The sequence below is a fragment of the Oryza glaberrima genome, chromosome 2 (assembly GCF_000147395.1).
Source record: "Oryza glaberrima chromosome 2, OglaRS2, whole genome shotgun sequence".
NCBI lineage: Eukaryota > Viridiplantae > Streptophyta > Magnoliopsida > Poales > Poaceae > Oryza > Oryza glaberrima.
Genome location: NC_068327.1, coordinates 25055683 through 25079398, shown reverse-complemented (window position 1 = coordinate 25079398; position 23716 = coordinate 25055683). Strand labels below are relative to the sequence as shown.

The window sequence follows — 23716 nt, the reverse complement described above, 5'->3', positions numbered from 1 at the left end:
TCCCCTTCAACGGCACAGGAGTTTTCAGTGTGGTTTAACCCATCCGACGACGCTGGAACCGAACACGAAGAATCAAGCGGGTTGTACGAGAAGGACAAACCTTTTTACGCTGAAGGTTCTCTGCTGCCGCCGTTCACCGGCGACTCCAGGCTGGCCGGCAACGCCACTCGAGCGATCGGAGCTCGACCTCACCGGGTGATCTGATCGCCCCCGGCGATCGATGCCCTGCTTCACGAGAAGAATTCGTCAGGCGCGCATGCGAAATCCACCCGGCCGCGACGTGCCGAGAACTTGTCAGATGGTCACGAGAGTGACGAGATCGCGCGCTGCAACTGAAAGAAACTAGTAGTTGGGAACTGGGGATACTGGATCGATGGAGAGGGAAATGCTCGACATGCGGGGAGTTTGTTGGAGCTGCGAGTGGGAGACGCACCTGATATGGATTCTGGAGGCCACCCGGAGGCCGCGGGCGCACGGAGAGGAAGGGGAGCCCCTGTACCACGAATCCACGATACGAGGAGGCGTTTTGAGTCTTTTGACTCTGACATGGAGTAGTAGTAGTATTGTAAATTTTGACGAGGAATCTTCGGATCGATCCAACGAGCACGTGAGCCCCGGCGGCCCGGCCATTGCTAAACAGAGGCTTTGATGACTTGGTGTCCATGATCAAACCAAATTAATACTAACAAGATGAATGAACAAATCAAATCAAAATTTGTATTTGTAGAAAAAAAAAGAATGCACAGATCAAATTATGAGCTACTACATCCATTTTAAAATATAGCAGCCCTTTAACGAATGAGACACATCCTAGTGTCATGTGTTCACTTAAAATTTATTATATTTTGATAAAGATAGGTTGTTATATTTTGGAACAGAAGAGGTAGTACTACCATTGTGCTGTCGAGATGGTCGAAGACGCCATCCCAAGTGTTGAAGGGCCGCACCACGTCGCCTTGAAATGGGCCGTGTTGGCGATCACGCTCACGACTCACTTTCGGGATGAGAAACAAGTCCACTTTGATGGCCTCAAATATAGCTTCAATCTAATTCATATCCATGTACCGCAATATTGGATATTTTGACTCTCCCAACAACTAAAATGGTGTAATTTGACTCTCTTAACAGTTTTGGAGGACGGTTTCGCTGACTTAGCGCTTTTGACTTGGTCCAAACTATTGAGTCATCCTATGTGGCCCACCCATCAGTGAACTTTTTTTGTTGTCTTCCGTCCCTTTCCCCTCCTCACTTCAACCCTTCAATCCCCCTCGGCCACCGCAATGAGGACTTGCCGGATTTGGCCGCTGACATGTCTAGAGTTGGGTGGGGGAGGGAGAGGGGAAAGGGAAGGAAAACAAGAAATAAAAAGGGTCATTAACAGGAGGGTCTCACAAAATGATTTAACAGGTTATACCAAGTCAAAGTGCCAAGTCAGTAAAACCATCCTCCAAAACTATTGAGATATTCAAATTATAATGGTTTTAATAATTGAGCGAATCAAGATATCCGGTATTGCGGTTCAAGAATATAAATTAGATTGGAGCTATATTTTGAGGGAGTCACAGTGGACTTTTTCCCGGACGAAACACGAGTGTTCACGTCGACCATAATGGCACCACCACCCCGGCCCATTAATCCTAGGCCTAGTTTCTGAAACGGATTCCTACACTTTAGAAACGGCTAATTAAGAGCACACATTTTTTTTTTTTAGTAGAACACACAAGGCAATGCAGCGGAAACCCACCGCAACTCCGCATTCCGCAAGCCAAGATCAAAAGTTGGCGTATCAAAACATTTTGAAAACCAAAAAATTCGTCTTCCACCTCCTGCTCCCCTCGCTTCGTTCTCCGCCGCGCCATTCGCCATGAGGACCCGCTTCCTCGCCACCGACTACTTCGCGCCGTCCTCCTCCTCCGCCGCCGGCAAAGCGCTAGCCCTAGAGTTCTTCAGCTTCCCCTCTCTCCCCGTCCCCGCCCTTCCTCCCGATCCCCACTTCCTCCCGTTCACCTCCGCCGACGAACTCCCAGCCGCCACGGTCGCCGACGATGGTCTCGACCCTCTCCCCATCGCCTCCGCGCTCTCCGATTTCCTCGCCGCGGTTATCCCGCAGGCCCTGCCTGTGCCGACTATGCCCGCGGCCGACGAGGTGAGCGAGCCACCTGCGAATTCGGGTTTCGCGTTCTCGAGTCGTGCGGGGCTTGGTTGGGGGTGGCTCGGGGTTGCTGTTGCTTGCTCTGTGCTGTTTTTGGTTGATTGATATTTCTATGTGAGAAAATCGTGTGGCATCTGTGAGTTGCAACAGCTCATCTGCTAGATTCTGCTTCACGCAGGTATTGGACGACTTCCTGTACGACAGAGGCGGATACGGCGAGGATTTCAGCTCATGGGAGTTTGGTGCATTCAGAATCCCTAAGGCAAGTGAAGTTTTTATGTTTGGATTCTGTAGGCTGAATTTCCTATGGAGCATTTGCGAACACTTTTTTGTTTTTCTATAGGGGTATGGCGTGATCAACCGCGAGAAGGATGAAAAGGGGGAGGGCTCTAGATCAGACGGTCTGGAGATCTCCTCAGTTATGAAGGTGACATAGTAGTTAGTTTGCTAGCGTTGTACATGCTTTGACTGTTCTTAGGGAATTGATGTTCGATTTATGCATTATGTGGTGCTAGAGGTGGGAACAATTGAAGGAGCTTAGATTTGAGGTTGTAGAGGTGGATCTCCTAATGGTGAGCAGCGTTTCAGTGATATTGGTTGATATTATTATGTTGTTTCCTTTTCAAATTCAAACTCGATTGTTCTGGTGTCTAAGGCTTTGCAAGAAGACATTGCATCCTTTGGTGAAGAGGAGTCTGGTGGTGGTGTCATGTTGTTGCTTCGTGTTCCAGATATGAAAATCCATTTGGTAACTACATCATCTCATCACAATATCAAATAATTCGCTCCTCTATACTCCCAAAAGATCAATAATGCGCATGGAGCTTCAGTTCAGCTATGGGAGACATATGAACATGTTGTACTTAGAGTTAAATGGTTATGATACTTCCGTTCTTATACCATGTTGTATTTCGATTGTAATGCGCGCATCACCCAAAATATATACTTCTACACAATAACATGATAAGCGGTTATCTCCTACCTTTTGTGTTAATTGTGGATTCACTAGTAATATTTGTATCCTCCCTGTCATATTTCTGTATTATGTAACTATCACTATCATACCATCAAAGTTGCAAAAACATAAATCAGTTGAAGTTGCTTATGCCTGCTGGTGAACATGTTGATTTGATTCCCTTGTGTTTTATTAACTCAAACATATTCTTTGATACATCATGCTCACGTTCTCGTCTCTGTTTCTCACAGGATTTCATTGATATTGAGACCGACATAAAAATAAGATATCAATCTGATCTTGCAGAGTCAGTGTATCAAGTAGAAAAGGTCCCTGTAAAAGACAATGATGGCAATGGCCATTCTTCTCTGAGAGAAGACTGCTGCTTGGAGATTGCAGCACTAGATCATGGTGCAGTAATACCTCGATTGGAAGTAAGTAGGAATTCTTGGGAGCTCGACGATTGTCTGACTGAGACTGACAGATACGGTGTTTTTGATAATGTTGTTAGACACTTGGATGAAGCACAGATTCAGCATTCAGTGTTTAAATCAACCGAGTTCTTGAGATCAACTGACATGGACATGCTGACCTTTGTTTGTGAAGATGCACCATGCCATGACATTCAAGTAGATAAACCAGCAGAAATCAAAGCTGCAGTAGAAATGGATGTTGTGAGGATCAATGGCAATATTCTGCTTGAGAAAAATTCAGCACTCTACCCTCTCAAGCCTGATGGCACCTGTTCAGACTTGCCTTGCTCCATTCTTTTAGAGGAGGTACAGATCATTGATTTTCCTTCAGATAATGTATTCAAAATGCTTGTTCAGTCAGAGACAACTAAGATGAATATATCTGATGAAATATTCAAAGATGATTTTGATCCAGCAAGACGTTTGTATGAATCAATGGTTAGCTGCGAGTTAGCACTGGTTGATGATACATTTAGGTCACTGCCTACACCTATTTTAAATGATGATATAGCAGTTAGGTCTAGGGTCCCTCCCATTCAAGAAATACTATGCTCCCTAAAACCACACCCTCTATCAGCATCTGATGGAATTTATTTGGATTGGCATCTCTTACTGGAAGGACCATGCAACCGGGAGATTTGTTGTTCTTATGCAAGCATGGTTGAGGAGGCAAAAACTTGCCATTTAAGTTCTGAGCTGCAAAGGAGTTGTCAGAGTACATCAGTATTTGTTAGCGATTTTCTGGAGGATTTTCAGAGAAGTCCAAAGCTTCAAGATGAGGATAAACATAGCAATATTTATGTTCCTGCCCCACTGTCTCATGATCCACAAAAATTGGAAGCAACTCAAAAATGCGAACAAGAAGGTGGTACTAGAAACCATAGTTCCATGAAAAGACCGAGTCCAGAAAAGTCATCTTCCTTCCCTGAGTTAATATCACATTCTGGTGACCTAAATTTTTACTTAAACGTCAGAAGTGCCACTAAGAGTGGAACCAATAATGAGAATACTTCTACTTTAGATGTCCCGCATTCAGAAGAGCAAGCATTATCTCTTTCAACCAGGGCTAAGGTTGACAAACTCATAGAAATTCATCCTGTCAGCCCCTCAAATCTTATTCAAGGCCTTATAGAACAAATCCATGCAAGCTATACATCTGCTCTGCAAGAAAGCACATATTGGAGGCATTCTTTCTCAGATGGGCAAGGTTTAGGAATCTCAAAGCAGAAACTTCTTGAACTGATAACGGGAGAAGGTTCAGAAGGCTCGTACAATCACTGCGAACACAAAGATAAGATGGAACTCATTGTACTGTATGCATTAAAGCAGGTTGCATATTACTTATGTTTCTTTGGTCTGCATGCGGCCCATTTGTACATTAGCAACCTGACTAGAAGCTTGGAAAACACTCCTGAGAGGTTAAAACATATTCTATGGTCCATTTCTGAAGCACAGAGGAAATCTGAGAGGCAACTGTTTGAATCTCATCCGTCATTGTCATGCATTGAGACTATCCTGAGATCTAATAAACAAATCGACCAAAAGATCCTTATAGTTGCTGATAGAGCTTTCTGGCTGCCACTGGGTCAAAAGCTAGCATCCATGAGGATGACATTTGTTGAGTTTGGACAAAACCCTGCAACAACTTTTGTGGATCTGGTGAACAAGACAAACTCTACAGCTTGGGTGCTGGAAGAATTACTGAAATCAGATTGCATTCTGCTAGATAACAAGTAAGTCCATTTGATAAATAAACCAAGCCAATTTTCTTTCCAATTCCTTGCTTTTCATTTTCTTATTACAAATCAACTTCAACAAGCAGATAGGCTGGTTCTTGGGGGTTAGCTAGTTATTTGCTGTACCTTTTTCTACTGTACAAGAATTAGTGCAGGATTTATTGAATTCATTCTGGTGAGCTAAATGAATGTGTTACATTAACAGTCCCTCCATGTTTGCCACAACTTTCATTTCTTAGTGCATGGAGTCATGGACATATTACAAGACGATCATGTTTTTAGAAGTAGCTTGCCCTTTAAGAAGGATCAATTGCCTTGTGAGCCACTGAGTCATCTTGCACTGGTTGTTCATATTGTTGATCAACTGTGGTTAGAGTTTAGACATATTTTTGGGGTCTTTTTTACAATAACTTAAATTTACCAGAAGTTCATTGGCTCTTTTTGTCAAAAAAATTGTTTATATGCACAGTTTAGTTTTTGCTTGTCTGGTATTAAATATTATGCCATATCCATTCTTGTCATCATTTTGAAGGAACATTCCAGCTTCATTCCCTTTTGACAAGTTTGGCATCATACTGGAATATGGAGGCCCGAATAAATCATCTACCTTGTTATCTCTCGCTCCTAAATTAGATGGTTTGCCACCTCTGCATTTCCTCTATGTCAAAGTTGATGGCAAGGACTTTCCAGTTGCTCTAGTCAAGGACAACCATAAAGACCAGGATTTGAAATCTACATTGGTGATTATCACTCACTCCATGCTGCCATTTATTCTGTTGTCATATGCCAATCATGTTGTTTATTATTAAGCCAGCCTTTGTATGTGTTGGGGAGGGGGGCACTACATGAAAATTTTTATATCTTGTACACACAGCTCATTGTAATATGAAACACTTAGTCTCAGCTCTGTAATCATAACTTCTATCCATTGTAGTTGAGTACTTCAATTGAGCATGGGTTTCCTGCATGATCTTGTTAGAGGGAAAACCATACAAATGAGTTTTTTCCCCACATATTTGTTTTTGAGGGCCTACACTTAGTAATAGGGCAGTAGGTGTTTGTAGCAAATGATCAACATGGAACATCCTAACTTCCTAAGAATGCTTCACTATTTGCAGGATAAAGTTTTGCTTACACTTCAGAAGGATTTGCAGGAGAGGATGAATAAAATGCGTATTGTTGATTCGTTAAACTTCATACCAGCAACAAATCAACTGCAAGGTCTTCAAGAAAAACGAAGCAAACATTTTGCTGCTGATGCTACAAAAGAACTGCTTCCAGATGATCAACCACACAGATTACAAAATCTTAACAAGAAGAATACTTTTGATTCACATAACGTTGTGCTTGCTGATGAACAGCTACATATACAGCAAACACTGAGTAATAAACCTGTTGTCAATTCACAATGTGTACCCACAGTTGAGAAGAGTAGCTCTACTTCTTCTGTATCTGCCAATGTGCTGAAAGACCCTCAAGAGAATCAGTCCACTACTGACTTACCTTCCTGTGTGAAAAATGACTGCATCATGCCAGGAAGACTGTCCGTCCCAGATGTAGTGATAGTTGTAAATACTGGAAATCATGGAAAGACGATGCTTGTTTCACGAAGATCATCTTATCAGCAGATACTAGCTCTGGAGAAAGGAGGAATGCAGGTCGTGGAGCGAGATATTGATCTGCCTGTGGATCTGATACTCAGTGCTGCTGTCTGCCTAGTATGGTATGAGACTGCGCTCTTTGAGGCCAACGAACTAACAACATCAGCAGAGACATCTGGTATAAAAGAAAATGTAGAGAATATTGCGACCAACATTCTGATGTCAGTTAGTTTCTCTTTCACTGGCTGCATCATGGTAATTAATTTTGTATCCCTCTAGAAGTATCTACTTTTTCGTATATAGTTAGCATCACAGGCCATTGCTATGTTATTGATGCAAATGCACCTGTCTGTTTTGGTTTGGTGTGAATGTGATAATTCTTGATCTATCATAAGAGAACAGTTTCCTTGTACTTTTGCAGGTCTTTGAGGGAGAAGCTGACTTCCTTTCTGCTGTAATGGACTCATCTGATTCATTGTATACTGCAGCTGCTAGTTTGGACATGAACTTGCAGCTGTTCTTCTCACACACACCCAGGTCAACAGATGAAATAATTCTCAATTGCATTACAAATGTGACTAGCTGTTATAAAGCTCCTCTTCCAGATATACCTGAATCAGAAAGCCTGGCTGAATCATTTCTCACAAGTTTCCCTTCCATCAATCCCGTGTCTGCATATATGTTACTTTCTTCTGGAGGCAGCCTTGTGGAGTTCCTCAGTTGGCCACATGAGCGCCGTATTCAAGCAGTTGGAAAGTATCTTTTGTCTCCAAAGATCATTTCCCTATTTAATGCTTTGTGCAAATTTGGTGAGTTAGGTGAATCAAGGTCTGTAATGACTGAATGCTCTTCAGTCGATTCAGATATCAGTAGTGCATTCCTGCAGTCTCCGAGGAAAAGGAAACAGCGTTCATTGCAGGCTTGTGCAGTACCAACTAATAAGCTCCTCTTTTCTGATTCTCTAAACCAAATACCTGGTGACTATGCAGAACATGCTGAGGTATTCTCACCTTCTAAGTTGAGGAAGTTCTCTGACATGGATAATACAATTCCCGAGCTCCCAGATGTCTTTACATTCGACGAAAGTTTGAATATGAGAAGTGAGGGATTCTCTTATCAACAAAAGAAGCATGATGTGGATGCAATACCTGGTAATCAAGTCATTAATGATGATTTCAGCAATGGATTGACACCAAATAATCAAGCATATAACAGAAGGACTGGCAATATGGTGGACACATTCGACTTACCCTGGCAACCTGAATTTGGTGGTACGCATCCAAGCAAAAGCACTTTTCACACAAGCAGACCATCTTGCAGCAGAACTCATAGCAATCCAGTATTTTCAACTGCATTTGAGATCAACGATGATCCTGGTGAGTGGAACATTTCAGGAGGTACAAAACAAACATGGAAGGGGCTTGCACATGGAGGTACTGTAGACGACTCTTACAGATATGATATGGACAACAGATATCATGAACCAAGAGATGAAATTATGCAACATCCAGCAAGTTCGCTTGCTTTTCAGAAACTAGATTTTGGTAGCCATGCAACTTCACAGGGGTCATGCTGGGAAATTGATTATCTAAGGCAAATGAGTGCAAAGAGAAAAGCACGTCAGGAGAGATCTAGATGTAGTAATTCACCAGGTATGTCGATCCCAAGAATGAGAGATAGCAACTCAAAGATTCTAAATCCTCCACCTAAAGAATCCTTCAGATACCGAGGAGATAGAGACACTCCTTCGAGGGACCAGAGCCCTTCCATTGGGACTCAGCATTATGGGAAAGGCAAGGAAGGAGCTAAAGCACAGAATCGCAGAGCAAGGAAAGATTTCAATGTACAACCAACAAGTCACAAAAAGAGGATAGAACCGTCCATTGATCCAACATGGACTCCTATTGACAAGAGAGCAAGACAGGTACGTGCTGAAACATTTTCTGATATTGTGAATTTTCTAGTGTTTGAGATGCAATGAAGATAAAACCTGGATAATTTTGTGCAGAAACTTTCATTTGTTACATATGGGAAGGAAAAACAGAGCAAGCTGGTCTGGCGAAACCAGAACAGCCCTGGTGTTGGGTGTGGCTTCCGGAAAAGATTCCGAGAGGAAGGTACGTAGATTATCATGTCAGGTCAGATAAGCTCCCTGTGCCCTATCCTCAAATAGATTTCGAGAGGAAAGTACGTAGATTTTCATGTCAGGTCAGATAAGCTCCTGTCCCTGTATCCTCAAATTTAAGTTGCTGGTGTTTTATTTTGTAAAGATATTCCATGAAGATATGTCTAAACTCTTAACTTACGTAAAGAAGTGATTTACACCTAAAAGCCGCTCATGCATTCAAAAGCACTGGCGGTATAGGTTAAATGGCATATTGAATAGGCTAACTTTTCGAGACCAGTGCCTTTAGTCACAGGACATTGCCTGGAGGATATTTTCTAGCGTAGTTTGCATGAGTTTTTCGTTTTTGTGTTGCTTCCTTCTTCTCTTCTGCTTGTAAACTTCTATTTTATCCTCTTTATTACTCTTTGGTGCAATAGGCATAGCTTGTGTCCTTTCGTTCAAACAAAGAAAAAGCTTACGATAAAAAGGGTATTTCTGGGGTGCAGTGCACTCCATTTATCTGTGAAATGTCAACCCATATTTTACACGGATGTGCATACTTATTCCATGTACTGTAGGCTGTAGCCTGCATGTCGATGATTTTTTGCGGGTGTGGACTTCTCTTTACAGGACATCCGAGGCAACCATAATAAGAGATTTGCTCTGGTCCAGTATAATGTACCAAATCGTTTCCTATCAGTGGCAAAGCTCCTATAATAAACATATGGTGCATCATTTGTATTACGGGGCAAGGCCATTTTACGCCAGAAAAAGAGGGCTTCCCTGTCTACCGTGAGATTTGAAAAGAATGGCTTCAAAAGCTAGAGGCCCAATAAGGAACTTCAGTCGTTATGGAAGAAGGGGAAATTTTGAAGGAATAAGTTCACTTCGTGACCCTCAAAAGTGATCGAAATCTAATCCGTGACCTTAAACCACAAAACCGGTTATCTTGACTCCCCCCCCCCCCTCCCCTCCCCCAACTCTTAAAACCGGTACACTTTGACTCTCTCGGCAGTTTTGGAGGGTGGTTTTGCTGACGTGGCGGTTTTGACCGGGTCTCCTTTACACGTGGCGTTGACGTGGCGCTTAGGTGGCATTAAAAATAAAAAAATAATTCATTTATCATTCACACAGAGGATGACATGTGGGGCCCACATGTCGTCCTCTCTCCTCCCCTTCTTCCTCCCTCTCTCCCTTCTCTCATTCTCTCCCCCAGCCTCTCTTCACCACCGGAGTGGCAGTGGGGATGGCGGCGGCGTCTGGCGGTCGGGAGTAGCGGCGGCGGCATCCGGCGGTCAGGAGTAGCGGCGGCGGCGTCCAGTGGTCGTGAGTAGTGGCGGCGGCGGCCGACGGTCAGGAATAGCGGCGGCGCCGTGAGGGAGCTCGTCCCCTAGTGAGGGCGCCGTGCCGGTGGAGGTGAGGATAGGCTCTGTCCTCTCGGCGGCGCCGTGAATGGCGGAGGGAGCTGACGATGGCACCGTGGGTCGGGCGCCGGGCGGGAGCTGGAGCGACGGCGGGGACGGCGAGGGCAGTAGATGCGGCGGCCATCGATGGGCAGTGGGGACGGGACGACGACCATCGGCGGGCGGGCGGCCGAGGGCCGGCGAGGGCGGTAGATGCGGCGGCCATCGACGGCGACGGGCGGGAGCTGGGCCTGCCGCCACCGCCACCGCCAGCCGAATGGGAAGAGAAATCGTCGGGACCTCGTCGCCGGGGTGGAATGGGCCGAGCCTACCTCTGTCGCTCTCCGTCCATCTTCGGTCCGCCGCCGCCGCTCTGGCCCACAGCCGCCGCCGCCGGCGGCTCTCGCCCGTCGCTGCCGGCTCCTGCCCGCCGCCGCCGCCGTCACACGCTCGCGGCTCGCCGAAGGGAAGAGAAAGAGAGAGAGAGGCAGGATGATTTATGTGGATCCCACCCATATTTTTGGTGAATGACAAATGGGTCCCACACACATATTTTTATTTTTAATGCCACCGGTGAAAACCGCCACGTAGGAGAAACCGTCGAGGGAGTCAAATTACACCGGTTTTAAGAGGTTGGAGGTCAAGATATCTGGTTTGTGGTTTAGGGTCACAGATTATATTTCGATCGCTTTTGAGGGTCACAAAGTGAACTTATTCCAATTTTGAATTCCTCAAATATACTAGCAACGATTTCATACATGGGAGGCTCAGAATTGGTGTCCGATACATTCTCTAAGATGGACTCCGAGGCCCCGTATCTAACACGGACTCGATCAATCACCAGCGCCTTTATCAATCACCAGCGCCCCGCGATCAATTCCCGAGTTCGATCGTGCCGCGTTGTCGTTCTTCTTGTCTGCGTAAACCCATCTCGGTCGCCATCGTCGAGGCAATGAAGCCCGGAGGCCAAAACCCCCGTGGCAACAACGCGGCACCGTTCGGTCGCTACAGCAACAACCACGGCGCGGGCTTCCGCCGAGGGAGTACCGGACCCAACGCCCCACGGAACCACCACCACCCGGCAGCGGCCGCGCCGCCGCACGTCGTCATGACGCCGCAGCAGAGGGACGAGGTGCTGCTGCGAGCCGGCCGCCTCGCGGCGGAGTACCTCGTGAACATCGGCGAGCTGCCCCCGGACGCGCTGCTGCAGGGCCGCCACCCGCCTCCTCCGCCGCACGCGCCATTTCAGGGCTACCAACAACGCCAGTGGCCGCCGCCGCCGCCGCCGCGCGGACACCCGTGGCACGAAGGCCCGCACCCGCAGCATGGGTTCCAGGCATCGCGCTCGTCCGCGGTTGGCCCGATCCGCAATATCGCGAAGCGGGCAGTAGTACGCGGCGGCGGCGGCGGGACGTTCCGAGGACGCGGCGGGCGGTTTCCCTCTCGTCGGCCCGGTGCGAGTGGCGCCGCTGCTCCGGAGACGACAGGGGAGCCCGGGCATGGCCAGGGAGTGGCGCCTGGCGCTGGTGTTGGCGGGGTGGTGGGGGTGCGCGGCGATGGGTCTGACGCGACAGCACCAGCGGGGCCGAGTAGCGGGCGCCAGCCGTCGGCGGCGGCGCAGCCAGGTGGCGCGGCACACGGTCAGCCGGAGAAGGGCCAGCCGCGAGGGCATTCAAACTCTGATGGCCCAGTAGGTTTATAGACCGCTTCTGTACACAGCACAGCAGGCCCGCTTGGGATCTTTTGTCGCGCATGTATGGCGTCGCTTGTGCTGGGCTGCAGTAGCAAATTATTCAAGCAAATTCTAGTTAGGCCTTTAGGAGACAGAGGCTCTTTTAAGGAGAGCTGGAGAGGGGAGACGCTGGTATTATCAGCTGAGAATATGAAAAAACGAGATGAGCCATTTGCGCACGATTAATTAAATATTAATTATTTAATTATTAATTAAATATTAACAAAATATATTATTTAGCAGTTTAAGAAGCACGTATATTGTTGCTGCTGAAAATTAGGGAATCATTGCCACTATCTGCAAATAACTGTTGTGAGCTACTCATACCGGTCACGGAAGCACGAAAGCATGTTGTTTTGAACATGTCTGAGGACTTATTTCCTCCGTCAAAAAAATCCAATCCTAGGTGTGTCCAAATTTAAATCTAGAATTGGGTTTTTTTTAAACGGAGGGAGTTAGAGTTAACCATTTAAAACCTTAAACATCGTTACTATCCTAATCCCTCCATTCTAAAATATAAGAACTTAGGAGCGGATGGTAAGATGCCTATCTAGTTTTGTAGTACTAGGAAATGTTCCATTTAGTCCTAGATTCTTATATTTTGGGATGGAGGGAGTATTAACTATGGTACACACAACAAAAACCATGTAGACATATGTATAGAAAAAAACATTTTCCGTACTATCTTGATAGGATCGAATACATAAACCAAACCTACTAGAGAGATGAATGGTACGAACACCGAAAATCTAAACTTTTAGTGGAAATAAAAGTTATAGTTAAACTTAACGAAATTACACCAATCACACAGCTAGATTGATGCCGGTTTGACCGTTGCCATGCTGCCTATTAGACCACCCAATGAACTTTGGTCAAACCGTCGGTATGCAAAAAAAACATGTATCGACGAAAGTACGAAACTCTTGAAAATATATCAACTTTATTACACTAATATATGTTTATAAAGTGCATCTAAAGCACTCATATCTTAACTCACGAACTAGAATCGAAACCTCGAAGCAAACCCTAACTTTTCTTTTTTTTAAAAAAAAAAGTTGATATCTTCCAGTCTCAATTCCTCATCTATTTATACTCACAACGTGGCTGCCCCTAGCCACGAATCCAACTAGAACTAGGACTCCTAATCACATAGGAAGCTTACGAAACCTGAAAAACAACATTCCCATACAACTCCACACTCTAATTTTTTCAAACTTGAACTCCAATCCAAATTTGACTCATTTTTCATACATACACAACACCACGTATATATCATATAGAAACCTTTACCTCCAGGTGCATTATTCTCTAGCCTGAGCATTCCGCGTGATATCATTTGCCGTCTAGACCTTAATTTCTCCCAAGCCTAGTCTCGATCCATCACCGGCTATACTCCTATGGTCTCCAGCAACACCTGCACATGAATAAAAAAAATTGTATTTGAGTACAATTCGCACCAACTTAACTCACATCAGCACACGATATTATCACATACTAATAGAAACAATCTAGAAGTTATAAATATGAAGCAATCTAAAAAATTCATGAAAACAACTTAAAACCGACTCCAACCCAAAGTATTCTAGTCTAACCATCGGGTCACCCAGTCAGGCCGCCTGAATCCCTCTAGTTAGTTCGGCCACATAGTACCAACGCACTTTTCACCAACAGAAAACACTATTCGCTGTATTTTTTTTTTAAAACATTCACCTTTGACAATTGTTCATCACCAAGATTAATCATCACATGATTATACAATGTTATGTGTTGCCCGGTTTTGCATATACTTTAAAAATACAATATAAATTTTGATGTAATATTTTACAATATAAGTCAGTATATATTTTGAAAACCTTGTCAATGTCCAAGAAAACACATTCTGTAACCTTGTGAAAGTACCATGTGGACATTTGAATTGAAAAAAAAAACATTTTTCGTACTATCTTATGTTTGCCCGGTTGTGCAGATGCTTTAAAGTATAAATATAAATTTTGACATAATATTTTACAATACAAATAAGTAGCCACAAGTATATTTTGAAAACCTCGTCAATGTCCAAGAAAACACATTTTGTAAACCGAAAAAAAAACTTGTCAATGTCCAAGAAAACACATTTTATAAACTAAAAAAAAAGAACTTGTCAATGTCCAAGAAAACACATTTTGTATTCTGAAAATAAAAAGTGATTTTGTATTCTGAAAAAAAAAAGTGGGGGCATTCCGAGAATCGAACTCGGGACCTCTCGCACCCAAAGCGAGAATCATACCACTAGACCAAATGCCCTTTGTTGAGAAATGTGTATATAAAACTTTTTTAACAGTTTATTATAATGCCGTGGTGCATAATCCCAACTCTTGTTATGCCTGAACATTCCAGTACTTCCCACCAACCAACATCTCTCGCGCCGTCGCTCGTCATGCCCGGGCCCCGCCGGCGGCCGGTTCCTTTCTTCCCAAATCCCACGGAGCCGAAGACACGAAGGTCACGGATCAGACCAGATTCTTCCGTTTCCCTTCGCTGCCTTTTCACTCTAACGAAGGCATATGATATTTTTACATACCTCTAATCTCCATTTTCAAATATAATTATCATGCTTTCATACACAACAATCTTACAAATCAATAGGTATACAGCCGTGGCGTCAACTGATTGGTGTACATTGGCACCTTCCGGCCTCATCGGAAACCCACGAAAACAACACGGGGATTTTTTGAAGAAGACCAAAATATCCCTTTACTAGTACTCATTTTGTACAAACCCTGAATTTTCATGTTCAACGTTTGACTGTACGTCTTAGTCTTATATGAAATTTTTTTATAATTAGTATTTTTATTGTTGTTAGATGATAAACATGATTAATACTTTATACATAACTTATCTTTTTAATTTTTTATATAAGACGGGCGGTTAAATGTTTTTTGTTTTTTATTTTTTTTCCCGGAGGGAGTATTAATTATAGGAGGCGTTGGGGGTGGGGGACAACTACGCTCCGGCATTCTCTTCTCCACTCACCCGAGACCCGCCGCCGGTAGCAGCGGCACGGCACAGCGCGGCCGCGGCGAAGCGAGGAGGGGAAGGAGACGGGGCGCGATGGGGCTCGGCGAGAGGGCGGCGCCGTTCACGTACGTGGCGCACGCGCTGGCCGTGGCGGCCGCCGCCATGGTGCTGGTCTGGTGCATCCACTTCCGCGGCGGCCTCGCCTTCGAGGCCACAAACAAGAACCTCATCTTCAACGTGAGTACTTGATTCTCGTCTGCCCCCCGTCTCTCTAGTTATCTTTCTAGTGATACCGTCCCGAGATATTGGATTGGATGGACAATTTTGGGTGCCGCTGTTTTTTCTTTTGTTTCCCAAAAGAAAATTTTGGAGTCATATCCAGTAGGGGTAGGTAGCTTTATTAGGAAGGAAGGAAGCGCAAAAATACTTTGGCCGTCGTATCCGTTTGGCGTTTGATCAAGAAAAGCAGGATGTTGATGGCATCTGCTTTACCTTTTGCTGTTAATTTTGCCATGGTGATTAGGATAGTGCTTAAATTTTAGTCCTGTGGAGGTTGTGTTATCGGTTATGAATGAACAGATGAATTGTTGTTAAGATTGCTTTCTTTCCCCGCTACACGTATGTAGTTAAGCAATTTTTTAGCTAACCTGTTCGGATTTGTGACTACTTAATGAGAATTGGGTTGACTTTCATAAGTTTGCAGGCCTTGCTGCATGTGTTAAGTTAGCCAAAGTGTTGAGCGTTCAGTTTGAACATCTAATCAGGGTTCGTTTGATTGCTTGATGGAGTAGGTTATTGAACTAGGCACCATGTGGTGTATTCTTTATTTGGTTTTTTGTTTGGTATTGAATTATGGATGCTCTTATGCTCATGAATCCATGTTGGTCAACACATTGGCATGTTTTTTGTTGGGTATTGAATTATGGATGCTCTTATGCTCATGCATCCATGTTGGTCAACACATTGGCATGTTGTCCATCTGATGGGGAAAATGGAGGGCTGAATAATGATTGCATGATGTTGAATTCATATCAGATGAAGCGGGTCATGACGTCATGTTAAAATGCAATTGGTCCAGAGAAAGATGTTAAAAAGCAATCGTATTTTGCATTTCAACTTGCTACACATTTCTGTAAACGCGCCACCTAATTTTGCATGCCCAATTTAAAAGACGTTAAACTTGGACTTAACGGTAAATGGACCTTTTAAAATTTAAACTGTATATTCGGTTCTTTTCTGTTCTGCAGTTTCTAATCATTTGCATATTCCTTACTACTAGTAATTCAGGATACTACTGTACATTAGCGTTTCAAATCGGTTGCCCATATCTCTAATGTTGAGACATTGCAGGTTCACCCTGTTCTTATGCTTATTGGCTATATAATCCTAGGCAGTGAAGGTAAGTTGTTTTGTTGTTATTATTATTATTTCTGTGGTTCGTGGAAAAGTTTTAGTAATATTCCTTCTCCATTTTGGCAGCTATAATGGTATACAAGGTCCTTCCTACTTGGAAGCATGATACAACTAAGCTGATCCATCTAATTCTCCATGCAATTGCCCTTGTATTCGGTGCGGTTGGGATATACTGCGCTTTCAAATTTCACAATGAAAGTGGAATTGCCAACCTCTACAGTCTGCATTCTTGGCTTGGGATTGGAACAATTTGTTTGTATGGTATTCAGGTAACCCCTTGCATATGGCAGCAATTCTATTCCATATAAGCCATTGATTTAGTCCAATTATTATGATTTGTCTGAAACCGTCAACTTACAACAGAACCAACTGGTAAAATAGCTGGTAAAGCATGCACATAGAGAGTTTTTTTTTTTTTAAGTCAATTATGATGTTGCATCAATTTCTGAATGTGTTTGGTTAAATGATTACTCTGTATCCTGTTGTGCTGTTCACAACTAAAAACTCATGAATCTGAATAAGTTAGCAGACACCAGTAGCTGTTAGTACCAATAATTTCCTGGCCACCGAAAGACATGAAAAAATGGATTGCTTTTCAGAGCTGAAAGATCTACAACACATTTATTGAACTGTGAAGTTTTATTGTAGTAGTTGATATCTGCCCGGTGAGAGTGTTTTTTTTATATAATTTTACTTGATTGTTGACAACTTCTTGTAAAATGCGCCTATCTATTGCAGTGGATATTCGGGTTTGTTGCTTTCTTCTTCCCCCGTGCTTCGCCAAGCGTGAGGAAGGGTGTTCTTCCTTGGCATATACTGTTTGGGCTCTTCGTCTACATTTTAGCCCTGGCCACCGCAGAACTCGGATTTCTTGAGAAGCTCACTTTCCTCCAAAGCTCAGGGCTCGACAAATATGGCGCAGAGGCATTTTTGGTGAACTTCACGGCTTTGATTGTTGTGCTATTCGGTGCTTCCGTCGTGGTTGCTGCTGTTTCTCCTGCTCGCGTTGAAGAACCGCATGAGTATGCTCCAATCCCTGAAAGCTAGAGCATCTGTAGTTTACAACTTTACAGCATATACAAACACAACCAAAGAAGTTTGTTGTTGCCACAGTGAGACCTGGTGGCTGGTGTTCATATAACTCCCCTTGAAACAAAGAAAGCACATACTGGACATACAAAGAAAGGAAATATGCATATTTGTTGTGTGTGTATTTGTTATGTGGTTAATCTATATTAATATAGAAGGCGTCGGACGTGTCACTACCGTCCATGCCATGTTCGTGTAAAGGAACATTTCTAGCCGTCCGAGCTGATTTCTCTTTCGTTTCAATCCGTGAGGGGTGGCATTCCTCAAATTGGCCAACAATCCTTGTGTTAATGTGAGTAAGAAAGCATGCGTTTGATTGGAGGGACATGGATTATCGGGTTGGGACAAACCTATTTTTTAACGTGTTTAATTTGAGGATAGGTGAAAATGCTACGTGGTAGCTGTCTGGATTGGGCTTTTTTTTTTTTTGGTGAAACTAAAGCCAGCAAAGCAGGTGTTATATTAAGTAGGGAAGAAGAAAGTACTCCCTCCGTCCTATAAAAAATCAATTTAGTACTGGATGTGACACATCCTAGTACTACAATGGATATATCTCTGTCCAAATTTATTTTATTAGAATGTGTCACATCCGGTTCTAGATTCGTTTTTTATAGAGGGAGTATTTACAAGATCACCAAACAGTGAAAGAGGAAAAGAGAGGAAAAAGAGGCAGAGAAAAAAAATAGAAAAAAAGCTACTAATCAATCAAAACATCTTAGGCCGATAATCTCGCTATATTTGTAGCTCCACATATTTTCCATAGCTTGATTTCATTCTGAATCTTGTCTAGCAGCTGCGGCAAGGATTTTTCTTGATTTTGGAAATACTCGTTTGTTCCGCTCATATCATATTTCCCATGCTACCAGCATGTGGATTTTTTTTTTACTTTGGCTTTGTCTTTCCCACCTTGATATGTCCTCCTGTTCCACCATCCAATAGCCGCTCACATCATCGTTGCAGTTCAGCCTACCTATACCCTCTCCAAGTCTGTCACACAAAAGGGCAAATTTGTTGGTGGTTTGAATCGTATTTTGTCTCATGATCCTTCGCATCGGTAGGTGGTGGCGCCACCAAACAGTCATTGGCATCGCTGATGGCGAGGTGACTTTGGATGTCTCATCGGACTTGTAGGCCCTGTTTGGAGGAGCTTCTCTCAGCTGCAGCTTTTCCCAAAAGCTGCTTCTGCTAGAAGCTGCCCCAAACAGTCCACAGCTTCTGAGAATCTGTAGTTACATATTCTGAAAAATGAACTAAGAAGCCAGAAGCTGGAGAAGCTGGGTTTCAGAACTTTTCTAGATTCTCAGAAGCTGGCTACCAAACAGCTGCTTCTCAGAATCTAAAGCTCCCCTAAACAGGGCCGTACTCTTGTAGATGATGAGAATGGGATCACCACCACTTGGCAACAGATGGTTTCGACATGAGTAACACCCTCTTTTTTTCAGCAGAGTCAGAATTCATTTTTTTTTGGAAAAAAAAGGAGTAAAATTCTACTAGCTGGCAGAATCTCCAACCTCCATTGATTATACTATTATAGTGACGATCCAATTAAACGTGCTTAATGTAACACGCATATAGAATAATCAAAAGCTGCTAGTTAGATAACTGCTTCCAAGTCACAATTGTTGTCAAAGCACGAAATTGCGTACATCTTTATGAAAGGGGAAAAGGATGAGATAGGGAGTCCTATATAGTTATATAAGTGTGGGAGTGCATATAGTTTGTATTTGCAGTTTTTCTTTCAAAAAAGTTTGTATTTAAAGTCTGAAAAAAAAATACAAGGACGGAAAAAGTTTTGCCAACAAAAAAGTACAGTTTAGGGGAAGCTGAATAAAGGGCTAGTTCCATACAGACTATACAGTACTACACAACAGAAAAAATATAAAAAAAAAAACTAACGCACGATAGTACAGACCTAATAGCGCGCGATTTGTATCAACAACCACTGTTTTTGAGCAACTGGATCACTATATTTAATTTGTTTCGTCTAAATATTTGCAAACGACCTCGCTGGAAAAGGAATAGGAAAGAAATGATGGGCTGCAACAAACACGGCCACTAACAAGTGTCTAGTTTTAGGCCCTGTTTATTCAGCTTAGGATTATTATAATCTGGATTATTAACAGTAAGCTGAAACAAACAAGTAGATTATTATGCTAGATTATTATAACCTATAAGCCAGATTAATATAATCCAATAATCTCCTCTAGAGAAGCTTTTTTCAGATTATTGAGTGGCTAAAGATCCACTACTCTTACATGCTTCTAATAATCCAGAGAAACAAAACTCGTAGCTTATTTTATGTCAGCTTATTATAATACAGTTTAGAGTAATCTGATTTAATAATCTAGATTACAATAATCTTAAGCTGAAACAAATATGGCCTTAATCGATAAGTATATCACTCGCTTAAAACTTCTTCCTTCTAATATAATATATTGATGTGTAATATTTTTCGCATTTGAAACAAAATTCAGTTAAAACTTAAAACCCTGCCCCTCATTGGTTGTGTGGCTAATTAAATTGGCTATACTCAAACTCGGAATTCGGATCCGGTGCAGTTACAGTTGTAACTGCAAGTTAACACTGCACACAACACCAGCCATCCGTTTTCCTGATCAACGGTTTAGACGTAAAGCTACAGTGGCCATGTGAACAGTACCTGTGCTACAGTATTTACTGCTACAGTGTTATGAACAGTACGGTTCACGATCTGAGCTGTCCAGTTCGCATCCAATGGTGCTAATGCTACTGATTAAGTTGCAGTCACTATTGTGACTGCACCTGATCCAAATCCTCAAACTCGACGCCGTGGCAACTGGGCGGCAGCCACGCAGGGTGGAGATGCATCTTTTTTTAAAAAAAAACGGTGAAGATGCTTGGAGGGCGCAAATACTCACCATAAACGGATAAAAGTTTCACTGGATGACGCGTATAAAAGGCTTGATCGATCATCAGAAGGCTGAAACAAGTAGGGGTGAAAATGGGGCGGGTATTTCCCGACCGCCCACCTGACTCAAGACTCGCGGGAGGAATATGGGAGAAAAAAGGAATACCCGATACTAACCGAGTTCGAATCCAAATTCGTTGGAAAAATACGGGTTAGGATACGGAAAGACATGTATCCGCTCGTATGTTCCGTATTATAAAATATGTACAAAAATTTATTATAAGTCCACCTAAAAATATGATAAAAGATTGGTTAATCACTATTTTACATGCTCACACGTAATATTATATGTTTTTTTCTGATGTATCTCTTTTAATAATTTAATTACTTCTTCCATCCCATAATAAGGCATACACGTATTTTAAGATTTAACCTTTAAAACATTTGACCAACATTTAATATAATATGAAATAAATTTTATTTGTTAAAAATTATGTCATTAGATTGACATTTAAATTTACTTTCATATAATTATAACTAGCTGGGTGGCCGGCCCGCGCAATTGCACGGCTAGCACCCATATAAAACTATATATTTTTTAATATGATTTTACTTTAAATTTATTAAATAGTTATCTCGATGTCTTAAGATTTTGAAAGGCCAAACCTTATTATCCTCGTGTTTCAAAGCCAAACCTTATTATCCTCGTGTTTCAAATTTTATAGTTTTTAAAAATCACATCAGCACCCTTTATTTCTATCATATTATTCGTTATTATATAACTCGATCTACCACTGTTTCTATTTCATTCTCCTTATAACCTTTAAAAATTGGATCTAAAAACTTTTTAGACTTTATTGTCCTTTTGGACTTCTTTTTTATAATTTCTAGAAGTCCCGTCAAACGCTGCCATTATATTCCTCTACGACCGTCCATTGCATCTTCTCTTTATTGTCATTATTATTTAAAAATATATCATAATTATTGTTTAGGATCATTTTTTTATTTTATAGAAGTTCCGCCGAAACTACAGCGACTTTGTCACTCTACTCCCCTACGGCTCGCCCGCTGCCGCCCTTCTTTATTGTCATTGAGATTTTAAAATCAAACATGATTATTATTGGGGTTTATTTTTTATTTTAGAAGCTTGAACCTTTAAAAATTGGACCTTGTAGTTTTTAGAGTTTATTGTCCCGTTGGGTTTCATTTTTTTCATAATAGAAATCCTATCAAGCGCTACCAATATACTCCTCCACGACCCATCCGCCGCATACTCTTTATTGCCATTGGGATTGTAAAACTCAAACATAACTATCGTTGGAATTCATTTTTTACTTTATAGAAGACCCACAACCATCGGTGGCTCTGCCATTGTACTCATATACGACCAGCCAGCTGCCTTTTATTTTTATTGTAATTGAGATTTTAATAATCAAATATGATTATCATTGGGGTTTATTTTTTACTTTCTAGAAGCCCCGCCAACCGCCTTGACCGATTGATTCACGACCTGCTCGTCGTCCTTCGTTTTAATCATCATTAGGATTTTGTTTGGCGTTTTATTAATAGTTTTTAGATGTCCCATGAACCGCCACCACTCTGCTCCTCTATAGACCTGCTACTTAATTAATCTCGTCATGTGTTTTAGATGGTATTTTCTTTTAATAATCTTTATTTTTATCAACAATTTTAGTTATTTATAAATTATATTCCTAGTTGAAATTTTACTTTTCTTTTTCTAATTTCAGATTTTATTTTATTTTTTATTCTGAATTTAATTAATCTACTATTGGGTTCTTATATTTACTCTTATTTCAATATTGCTTATATTTAATTCCTAATTTTAATTAGTTTTAAATTGTATTCATACTTGAACTCTTCTTTTCTTTTCATTTTTCTAATTTTATTTTTTTTATTTTTTATCCTGAATTTTAATTAATCTCGTATTGGATTCATGTATGTACTCTTCTTTCAATATTCTTTATTTTTAATTCTGTTTAAAATTGTATTCCTACTCGAACTCTTCTCTCTCTTTTTTTGATAATTTCGGATTTTATTTCATTTTTATTTAGAATTTTGATTAATCTCGTATTGGGTTCCTATATAGACTCCTCTTTTAATATTGCTTCCCTATATATGGATGGTAGGAACGCTTCAATTGCAGAGCCCTGAATGCGTCAGTGAGGTTCCCTCTATGAGAGAAAGAGAGGTTGCGAAGAGTGAAGAAAGGTTCTTTACCCCCGGAGACCGGCTTTCGTGAAAGCACCTTTGGGCGATGGTTTCTCGAGGTGAATCACTTGAGCCCTGAGACATTTTCGGTGCCATGGAGCTAGACCAGTGAGCTATTACGCTTTCTTCAAAGGATGGCTGCTTCCAAGCCCACCTCCTGGTTGTCATCGCTCGATCACTTCCTTTTCCACTAAGTGATTGCTTAGGGACCTTAGCGTACGATCTGGGCTGTTTCCCTTACTCTAATATCCATTAACTACAGGCCCAGCTACTATAGCTTGAACCTTACTAGACAGGAGTGGTGGACTTTCACGCTGTCAATTCAATAAATAGAGTCTAGTTGTCTGCTTATGCTCCATTCTATTTGAATGTTCTCATATCCCCGTCGTTGAAGGAATTAACGAGAAAAGGAAAAGAAGGCCGGAACATTGTCATATCTTCTGACCTTCCAGCACCGGGCAGGTGTCAGACTCTATACATCGTGTTACCACTTAGCAGAGTCCTGTGTTTTTAATAAACAGTCGCTAACCCCTGGTATGTGCCGCTTTCCTAATCAAAAGATAGGAGAGCACAACTACCAAAAAAGGGTAAACCAATGTGATCATGACATTGTAGGTGCTTGCGATGGGACGGATGCGACTTCCCTCATAAGTAATGGGTGGCATAGCCCGTAGCAGAAGTCCCCTTTTAATTCCAAATTTCAGTTATTTTTAGATTGTATTTCTATTTGCACTCTTCTTTTCTTTTTTTCCGATTAATATGGGAATTTCTAGCCCCCACAGCGAACGTGGTGCCTCCTTTCAAGGCTGTTTTAATAATATAATAGATAGATTTTGTTGCTACAACTCTTATAGCATATGAGAAATTATAAGTTAAAGATTAATTTTAAAGACCGTGTAACTTTTACCATGTCTAATATTATGGGATGGAGGGAGTACCTTA

At 42.2% G+C, this 23716-nt stretch overlaps 2 protein-coding genes and 1 non-coding gene across 3 annotated transcripts; 2 read left to right on the top strand and 1 right to left on the bottom strand.

The window, feature by feature from the left end:
- The first annotated feature begins 1750 nt into the window (after window positions 1-1750).
- Window positions 1751-9248, top strand: LOC127763906 (protein SHORTAGE IN CHIASMATA 1 homolog). The gene is made up of 10 exons (XM_052288707.1): window positions 1751-2146; window positions 2331-2414; window positions 2496-2579; window positions 2668-2724; window positions 2808-2900; window positions 3359-5313; window positions 5849-6056; window positions 6435-7172; window positions 7339-8841; window positions 8926-9248. The coding sequence occupies exons 1-10, from the start codon at window positions 1865-1867 to the stop codon at window positions 9040-9042; spliced, it is 5121 nt and encodes a 1706-aa protein (XP_052144667.1). The 5' UTR covers window positions 1751-1864; the 3' UTR covers window positions 9043-9248.
- A 5122-nt stretch (window positions 9249-14370) lies between these two features.
- TRNAP-UGG (transfer RNA proline (anticodon UGG)) lies at window positions 14371-14442 on the bottom strand. The gene has a single exon. It is a non-coding gene; the product is annotated as a tRNA-Pro (tRNA).
- A 688-nt stretch (window positions 14443-15130) lies between these two features.
- On the top strand, window positions 15131-17901 carry LOC127761368 (probable ascorbate-specific transmembrane electron transporter 1). The gene is made up of 4 exons (XM_052285649.1): window positions 15131-15393; window positions 16507-16555; window positions 16636-16838; window positions 17308-17901. Exons 1-4 carry the CDS (start codon window positions 15250-15252, stop codon window positions 17614-17616), a joined length of 705 nt encoding a protein of 234 aa, XP_052141609.1. The 5' UTR covers window positions 15131-15249; the 3' UTR covers window positions 17617-17901.
- Window positions 17902-23716: the final 5815 nt, after the last annotated feature.

Excerpts from the sequence above, each read along its gene's own strand:
- LOC127761368 (XM_052285649.1), top strand. The coding sequence starts at position 15,250 with ATGGGGCTCGGCGAGAGGGCGGCGCCGTTCACGTACGTGGCGCACGCG. Across the intron at positions 15,394-16,506 it reads ACAAGAACCTCATCTTCAAC|GTTCACCCTGTTCTTATGCT; the intron begins GTGAGTACTTGA and ends GAGACATTGCAG. Across the intron at positions 16,556-16,635 it reads TATAATCCTAGGCAGTGAAG|CTATAATGGTATACAAGGTC; the intron begins GTAAGTTGTTTT and ends CCATTTTGGCAG.
- LOC127763906 (XM_052288707.1), top strand. The coding sequence starts at position 1,865 with ATGAGGACCCGCTTCCTCGCCACCGACTACTTCGCGCCGTCCTCCTCC. Across the intron at positions 2,415-2,495 it reads GTGCATTCAGAATCCCTAAG|GGGTATGGCGTGATCAACCG; the intron begins GCAAGTGAAGTT and ends GTTTTTCTATAG. Across the intron at positions 2,580-2,667 it reads AGATCTCCTCAGTTATGAAG|AGGTGGGAACAATTGAAGGA; the intron begins GTGACATAGTAG and ends ATGTGGTGCTAG.